The sequence below is a fragment of the Acartia tonsa genome, chromosome 6, assembly GCF_053477335.1.
Source record: "Acartia tonsa isolate MP-2025a chromosome 6, ASM5347733v1, whole genome shotgun sequence".
In the NCBI taxonomy this organism is placed as follows: domain Eukaryota; kingdom Metazoa; phylum Arthropoda; class Copepoda; order Calanoida; family Acartiidae; genus Acartia; species Acartia tonsa.
In genome coordinates, this window is record NC_137265.1 from 17,035,780 (window position 1) to 17,045,483 (window position 9,704).

At 32.3% G+C, this 9,704-nt stretch overlaps 1 protein-coding gene across 1 annotated transcript in view; it reads left to right on the plus strand.

The window, feature by feature from the left end:
* LOC145322994 (uncharacterized) overlaps positions 1-2,616 on the plus strand; it is a 52,403-nt gene extending 49,787 nt beyond the window's left edge. The window contains exons 26-28 of the mRNA XM_080165381.1: positions 1,295-1,354; positions 1,702-1,789; positions 2,406-2,616. Coding sequence (XP_080021507.1) covers positions 1,295-1,354; positions 1,702-1,789; positions 2,406-2,483 — 226 coding nt within the window. The 3' untranslated portion in view covers positions 2,484-2,616. The remainder of the gene's footprint in view (positions 1-1,294; positions 1,355-1,701; positions 1,790-2,405) is intronic.
* Positions 2,617-9,704: the final 7,088 nt, after the last annotated feature.

The following is a 9,704-nucleotide window of genomic DNA, read 5'->3' on the forward strand; positions in this document are numbered from 1 at the left end:
TGATTTCTATTACACTTTTATGAAAGCTTGTCAGTTTAATTAAAGCAATTTCTTTCAGCAACTAATTCTGTAAAATTGTTGACAACAAATTAATTTAGCCTTTACAAAACATTGCATTGTATCAAAATTAATCAATTTTAATGCACAATAACATAAAAACACTAAAAAGCAAGAACATTTATGAACAAAAAAAAGCGAAAAAAAAGTTATTTTGGACGAAAAATTTTTTTTTCAAGTTTTGTAATAAATCGCAAATTTTTCTTTATTTGGAATAAAAGACTTTAATTCTTAAAAGCGTAGCTTTTCTATAATTAGGGTTGGTCCTTCCGATACAGTTAGCTCTTTTCATTAATTTAAACAGGTTAGAATTGTTCTATCGATTTCAAACTTTGCATGCTGATTCCTATAACAGTTAGGTACGACTTAGAAAGCGCAGCAACTCTACAATCGTTACCAGAAAGTCCGTACGTCCTTTTAAAACAACCTGATTATTTTACTTTTTAACAACAAATTTTTGAATGTTAAAAATATCCTATTCATCTGATTTTTGAATGCTGATTCCTATTACAACAGGGTATAGTTATATACGCGAAGCATCTCTATAATCAAGTCCTAAAAACGTCAATATGTCCTTAAACAGAAACATGTATTTAATCAGTTTTAAACAAATTTACTTACAATTTTGTATAGACATATGCAATAATATTCAGTTTATTCAGTTCTGTCGACACTCAACAAGCGTTTATCTTCGTTTTTCCATCCATTTTAGAGCTTTGCTTTTATGGATGTTGTCATCCTTGTTTTTAATGGCAATAACCCAAAAGTTATTGTTATTTTGTCTTGGTTAGGTTATAACCAATGTACTTGGGGTGGATTATCCTCCCTGTTGGTATTCTATGGTCATAGCAATCTTAATATCGACTTACTACATACAACATACCTCTGTTGATATTATGTCGACACAATTTTGATAACAGGGCAATAGATTATAGAATATCAACTATACATAAACATGTAAAGTGCCCGTAGACAGCTATTACATAAGTGTAAACTAGAATTAATAATGAAATTGTTTTATTTTATTCGTGAAAAATAAATGTGGAACCTTGTATTTGAAACCGTGCCATCCCTACCCCCCTACCCCTGTTATAATACAAACCTGGATATTTCTGGTCAGAAATAACCCTTTTTTTTATACAGGATGGAACACTTAACTAATTATCTTTTCCAAGACAACCAAATAAAGCTGAGAATCACAAATACTTAATGATTAATATTACTTTTTTAATTTTAGAAGCTTACCCTTTTCATCGCCTAGAGTATTAAGACAGGTTGAGCGAGCCATCATAAAAAGGTAACCTTAAAAAACATAATAATATTTTTCTGTAAAAAAAAACAGGAAAAAGGTTTTTTTTAGAGTAGCCACGAATCATGTTAGTTTATGCTGAAATAGAACCGGTTCTAAGCCATACTGAAAGATACTTTTAGAATAAAAGCTGACCGTGGCCTTCTGCCTCTTAGGTGCCAATATTTCTTTATTTTACAATCCGTGGAACACTGCATATAATTCGATGCGGGATATAACTATTCTTTCCATCAAGTTGGCTTAATGTATAACTTAATATTATTTATGGCGCCAATTGAAGGGTAGATTTGCTGTTAAAGATGATAAAATTTTATATGCATGTTTTTTTGTTCCAGATTTGGAGATGAAATATCAATTCCTCTGTTTGTGTTAGAGGATAAACCTTTAGAAAAATTCTTTAAAACAACACATAATATTATACAGGTAACAAATGTACAGATTTGTATTTCAATATAGAAAAGGTAGAATGTCTGTCTGTCCCTCTGTCTCAAAATATCAATCTTACGAATGACTGTTCTGTTCGACTCTCTAATAAATATGCAGTAGGAGAAAGTCACTCAATAATTAGCCATTTGACGTCATAAAAATCAGGAAGATGAGAGGAGAAGTGGGAAAAAAAATATATGGATGATCCCTCATTTCATGACGTCACGTGGCTTATTTTTGATTGACTTTCTCCCCCTACATAAACTTGTTTAATTCGATTAATTAATAGGCGGTTTACTTTCGGTTAAAGTGAAATTGTCAAACAAGTAAAATGAGTAGATAAAGAAAATCAACTTTAAAAAATCACGAAACCTTGAAAGTTTTTTGGTAGCATGACCGACAGACTGACGGACCAAGTAAATTATACCCTGATGGCTTATTGGCTTTAAAACAACACCTGTCTTGAATAGCAGCCTAGAAAATTGTCCATAGTGTCTCTTATTGACTGAGTTACTGACAGACGAACTGACAAACAAAGTGAATTATAGAGAAGCTTCGTTACAGAAAGCATTAAATATGACTTTGGTTTTCATGTATGTTTGTTTTATTTTAGTTGGCGGAAAGTTTGGTGAGAAATGTGACAACCTTTCAAGGACAGATGACTGATATCATGAATATTTATTATAAATAAATATCATTCATTTACTTCATTTATTCATTTAAAATGTAATTTATTTATTAGTTGCTAGAAAATGGAAAGAGTAATTTTTTTGTGATGAATATAAAAACCTACACAGAAGTTTAAAATTTAAAAAAATTTTCTTAAAATTTTTAAAATTTTATATAATACCGAAAAGTACTTTTTTCTTTTGATTGATTATTACAAATCTATTTTTCTAAGTGCCCATTTTCTATAAAAATCATAAAATAAGCCATAGACTCTAAAGGGCGGGTTAAAATACGAAACTTTGAAACCTCCTTATTTTAAACCCATGAAGATTAAAAAAAACATATTAGATTACCTTCCCCCCCACCCAAAAAAAATGAAAAGCTTGGACTTCCCTGATATGAGCGTTGCAATATATTTAGATTATCTTTCTTCATAAAAAGATATTTGTTTTTGTTTATTATTATCAATTGTTTATTTCATCTAATCAAAAAAGACATTCCATTGCATTTTTGTAATTTTTGGGATAAATACCATTACAGATATTTATATAAAAAGGGCTCGGCAGCTGCCAAGCAACTGTGTAATTATCTTAAGCAATAAACTAGAATTAATAGAGGCTTCATTATTGTTGTTTTAAAGCGGCCAATCCCCTATTTTTTTTAAAATCTTAAAATAATGATTATTCTTTGACTCCGTATCAAGAATTTAAGAAATATTTAGTACATTCACCTTTTTTTTTAATATTAATGCCTTCCCATTTCATCTAAAATTAGCTGAACATTGCTTATAACATTTTGATATAACCTATGTAAAAAAAGTTCATACCTTAAAATTAATTGAGGGAGAGAAGGGATGGTTGTTCCACTATCAATAACAAAGATTTTCTTGATATTCTTTTATTAGATTATAATCATACTGGTAAGATATCAATATAGATGATTTTTTTACATAAAAATAAGTTAGATTAATATTATATATTTTTATGTTATGTTTTTTCTTGAACTTTTGAGTCCTATAATTAAAATTAATGAAAAAAATAAGCCAATTATTCATATTTCATACAGTCATTATAAAAAAAAAACTTTTCTTCATTGCTGTAAATATTGTTCTCTAATACAAATATGTTATTATGTAATTGTTAAGTAATCATATTTTAAAATGTAAATATTTTTTTTATATAATTGTTGAAGTTTAAATGTTTATGTAGTGCCATAGAGAAGAGTTAAATATAAAATGGTACGAATAAATTTTGTTTTTGTTTTAGATTAAAGAACGTATTTGCATATTTTTTATGTGTCCATCCATTTCTAATTGGTAATATCATTACATCTCATTATTAAGTCAGTATTTGTACCAAATTTCGCATATTTCGCCAATTGGGCAAAGTTTTTACATCAGTTTTAAACCCCACTAAAATAAAAAAAAAACATGGTATGGGGGGGGGGGGGATCCAGAAGAACAAAAAAGGATAATACCTTAATTTCAATAGAAGTAACTTGTTATTGAATAGGATGTATAAACCACTCTTTATTTGGCATATTGGTTTTACATTCCCCTTACGCGCCTATAAATACTTAATACATGGTGTTTTTTTTTAAATATTACAAGAACGTTTCTTACCCTTCACAAAATTATCCTTCTTTTATTCAAACTGTTTAAAAGTGAAGCTTTTCTATTATCATGGTCGGTCCGTCTGAACGTCCTTCCGTAAATAACGTATAGCTTTTTTCGTTGATTTAAGCAAGTTACAATTGTAATATCGATTTCAAACTTAATTATTATTATTATTATGATTTCTGCAGTAGTTAGGTACGATTTAGAAAGCGTAGCAACTCTATAAGCGTTACCAGAATGTCTGTTCGTCCATTTTAAACATATTTATTTTTAACTTTTTAACAACTATTTTTTATGTGATATGATCATCCGATTGATCTGATTTTTGGAGTACTGATTCTTTTTACAATAAAGTACAAGATTACACGCGAAGCATATCTATAATCAAGTTCTAAAAATGTCAGTTTGTCCATAAACCAAATTCTAGAAGTTTTGCAACAAATATACGTATAATTTTGTCAAAACTTTTATATTTTTATTTTGTAAATTCAGTTCTGACACTCTATAAGAGATAATGTTCGTCTGACTTACCGTTTCAGAGCTTCGCTTTTATGGATGTTGTCATCCTTGTTTAATATATAAAACTGCATGATCCAATAAAGACAATGAGATATTACTGATTGATTTCTGTTAAGAGTAAGTGGGTTTATATAAAGCAACACTTTTGATCCATTAAAAATAAAACACCCTGTGTTTAATCCTTGTGTTGTTTACTAGTGTAAGCTTTTAAAGTTGAAAATAGAGTTGTAAACAGATGAAATTTCATTCTTTTTCTCAACAATTTACCTCAATATAAAGCTGATTCTATGTTTTTGTGAGAATTACAAACAAACATAAGTTTTAATATTTTACTTTCTAGATATTGCACTTAGCAGAAAAAGGTATTTTTTAAACGAAGCACCAGCTATAAGCATGTAACAGAATCCTATTTTTACTCAACTTATCAGCAAGTTTACATATATTTTTTGATTAAAACTATGAATTAATATTTGCTTAAAAGTTTTTTTTAAACTCTACAATTGTTTATGTTCTGTTTATTGTTCTGTCGTTTTATTTCAGAGCTATGCTTTTATGGATGTTGTCGACCCTTGTTAATGTTAAACAAAAAGTAATGTGAGTGTGGATTCCCCACCCCTTTTTTAGACTAGGCCATTAGTATAGAAAGAATTGAGTTACATATAGCCGAGGATAAAACAGAAAGGTCTGGCTCTTATTGTTTGATTAAAAAATAATCATCTGAATATCTTGTGTTACCATTCATTTGGTCGTGGCTTTAATTCAGCATAAATTTATCTTTATACGAAGGATAGGTCAAAATTATAAAGTATGCTATGTATAAATCTATGTTTTATGTATAAGCTGTTGCATTTAATTCGGTGTAACAAGGATGATAACATCTATATAAGCGAAGCTCTGTAATCAATCGGCATAACAAACGAATATTAACACTTGCAGACTTAGACATATCATAAGCGAGGCATTTCAGTAATCAAGTCCCTAATATGTAATATGTCCTGTAACCAATATTACAAGTGTTAATGTTCGTCATATTTGAATTTGTTTAGATTTATTTAATAGTTGATAAATTTTACAATGACCATTAACGTATCTTCTAGTTAAGTTATCAATTACTAGCGGCTTCGCCCCTAGCCTCTAGGGGCTTTGCCCCAAGAGGTGATAAAAAAAATTAAGGCAAAATTCGTAAAGGACAAAAAAAATTGGGGGTGGATTTTTTGGTTTTTGGGGGGGTTGGGGGTGTCCCACCCCCCAATAAAATATCTTAAAACCACCACAGGACCAATAGTTAGATACCCTGAAGAGTAGAATCCGATCGGTTCAGTGGTTACCGAGATCTTAAGGGACAGACAGACAGACGGACAGACAGACATCGTTCTACTTTGTATTATAGATAATGAAATAATCATCAAATTAATAATTTTGCAAATTTATTATTCTTATAATACAAAATAAGGAAATATAATTATTATGTAACAGTTTATAATATAAATTTTATCCAATTAATTGTTCAACTCTGACAACATCTTCCACAATATTTCCAACAACTCCCTCAACAAGGCCACCTAAAAGTCCTCCACCACCTAACAGACCGCCCCCAAGGCCGCCTCCTAGACCACCACCGGCTCCAAATCCACCGCCAGCTCCACCGCCAAATCCACCGCCAGCTCCACCGCCAAATCCGCCTCCTGCTCCTCCACCGAATCCGCCTCCTGCTCCTCCGCCGAATCCACCTCCAGCTCCGCCTCCAATTCCGCCTCCAGCGCCACCGCCAAAGCCGCCTCCAGCACCGCCACCAAATCCACCACCAGCTCCTCCACCAAATTCACCGCCAGCTCCACTTCCAATTCCTCCTCCAGCTCCACCGCCAAAGCCGCCTCCTGCACCGCCTCCAATACCACCACCAGCTCCTCCACCGAAACCTCCACCAGCTCCACCACCAAAACCGCCTCCTGCACCGCCACCAAAACCGCCTCCTGCACCGCCACCGAAGCCGCCTCCAGCACCGCCACCAAAGCCGCCTCCTGCACCGCCACCAAAACCGCCTCCTGCACCACCTCCTGCACCGCCACCGAAGCCGCCTCCTGCACCGCCACCGAAGCCGCCTCCAGCACCGCCACCAAATCCGCCTCCTGCACCGCCACCGAAGCCGCCTTCTGCATCGCCACCTATTCCTCCTCCCGCACCACCGCCAAAACCGCCTCCAGCGCCGCCACCTATACCAAGTGGAGCGGGAAGGACGCTTGATACCATCAGGCACAAAGATATACACGTTATAGATCTCATCCTAAAATAATTAAGTTAAATAATATAAATAAATAATATAGCTTTTCCTTAACATATTGGATTTAAAATCTGTGAAATGGAGACTCTATCATTGTCATTGCTAAGTAAACTCTTGGTTCGAATCCTGGCTGCAAATCCCTGTGACAGAGACTTTGGAAAAAGAGAAAAAATATATGAGCCCAAGATAAAATACAAAAAAAGAAATATATTGCTTGAAAAATATACAAAATTAAATGGGATATAAAAGCAGTTTAGCTACATTTGATAGTTAAAATTAAGTTTTAAAGGCATTCTTATAGAAGTAAAAAGATAATCCTATAGATAGATATAGCTATAGGGGTAGAAATAAGGCAATTTTTTATATACAACAAAATTTTAACAAATAAAACATACCTAAATTTAAATTTGTTGGAGAGTCTGGTAATCCAATTAAAGGACCAAGAAAGACTGATTCGAAAAACAAGAAAAGTATCTTTTTATACATGTTTTACAAATGAAGCGTATAGGATTAATATTACCTCTAAACTTTATAGGAAGGCGGAGATTTTAATAAGAGGCTTAAAGTTATTTAATACTTGTCATAATTTTAGCATCTAAATGGGCGGAGTTAAAAGTATTAAAGTCTCGGAGATTTAATCCTACTTTAACCCCCCACCCCCCCCCCCCCCCCCAACCCCATATCCCCCATTTTTATCCATATAACACAACTTTATGTACTATGACTTATTTAAAGATTAGAATCGGTAGATTAGGTTCTCACTGCTCAGCCATACTGAAAAATCATGTATTTTGTAAGCACGAAATACAGACAATTTTTCCACGAATATTAAAATAAGAATAATAAATTTAATATCAATTTTATTAGCCCGGTTCAATAAAACTCGTTTTAATCTAATAATTTTATTTTAATATCCGCGGAAAGCTGTCTATAATACATGCGATAAAAAATGGCTTCGCCCCTTGCCTCTAAGAGTTGGATGTAAAATAACTGTATTTTCCCGTATGACTTATAAAACTATTACTATCTTCTGAAATAAAACCGGTTTTGAGTCATAGTGTAAAATAATGTATCATTTCATTATTTTTCATTTTATTTTTCACGGAAAGATTTCGATAATATTTGATGCGATACATAACATATAAATAACTAGCAGCTTCGCCCTTAGCCTCTAAGGGCTTTGCCCCAAGAGGTAATTAAAGCTAGCAAATGTCTCCATATAAATTGCCTAAGATATAAGTAATAAGAGATATAAGTTTTCCGGAATTTTAATGTAGGGAGTAGATTTGAAATCTGCATCAAATTTTAAGGATTTTTTATAAAATTCGTTTTTTGTAAAATTCTTTATCTAAAAGCGAAAATACATTTTAAGTTAATTAATTTTGACCAATAGGATAAAATACAAAAAACGAATTTTATAAAAAATCCTTAAAATTTGATGCAGATTTTAAATCTACTCCCTACATTACAATTCCGGAAAACTTATATCTCTTAATGAGTAATAGTATGGGAATCATTACATCTTCTAGAATCTATCTGAAAAAATGAAGGGGGGGATTTTTTGTTTTTGGGGGGTTTGGGGTGTCCCACCCCTTCAAAAAATAGCCTAAAACCACCACATGACCAGTAGGAATATTCCCCGAAGAGTAGAATCCAATTGATTCAGTGCAGTGGTTACCGAGATCTTAAGCTTCAGACGGGCAGACATCATTCTACTTTGTATTATAGATATAGTATTAAAACAATTATTATAAAGAATAAAAATAAAAAGCTTATGGCGATTAACTTGCGTATTTATTACCATAAATGAGAATAGCTATATTCAAGGTGCTATGTTAACAAGGATGACAACAACCATAAAAGCGAAGCTTTAAAACATCAGGACAAACGAACATTAAAACTGCTTAAATAGAGGATACTGTTTAAGTACATACTTACATTTATAGGACTTGATTCTTCTTTATAGAGATGCTTCGCTTATAAAATTGTTCCTTGTTGTAATAGGAATCAGTATCATCAGATTAATAGGATAATCAAATCACATAAAAAAATCGTTAGTAAGGTTATAAAGCAACATGTTTTAAATGAATGCTTTCTAAATTGTACCTAATTGTTATAAGAATCAGCATACAAAGTTTAAGATGGCAGGACAATTCCAACATGCCTAAGTTAACGAAATTAGCTAACCGTGACAGACGGACGGACGGACCGACCCTAATTGTAAAAAAGCTTCACTGATAAAAAGACCTGATGAGTTATTTTCTGGAATAAAGGGATAATTAGTTTGAAGTAGAACATTGCAGAGAAACAAAAATGACAAAATACATAAAACATTGAAGTCTAAATATTTAAAAAGTAAACCTGTTAAATTTGGACATACCTACTTTCTGGTAATGCTTATAGAATTGCTACGGTTTTCAATTTTGCCTAATCATAGCAGATATAATCTGGCAAAGTTTGACATTTATAGAGCAATTCTAACAGGCCTGTATGAATGAATAGAGTTGTCAGTTATAGACCTAGCATAATTAAAACAAAGCTTACTTTTTAGAAAATTGTTTTATTACAAAAAAATACTCTGCTGCTTTGTCAGACGCTAGATAGTTTTAGTAGGAAAAAGTAATAGAAATTGTTGTCTTTTAGGCAAAAAAGTTTATGCAATTCAAAGGTTTAAATTAATGAAATAGAAATTTTAGTAAAGTGTATTCTGTATGTTTGTATGTCTGTGTGTATGTTTGTACCGAAGGATCTCGCTAACCGCTTAACCGATGGAGTTCTGCTTAACAGGGTAGCTACTCATAGCTCCCGGAAAAGTTTATAACTATTTT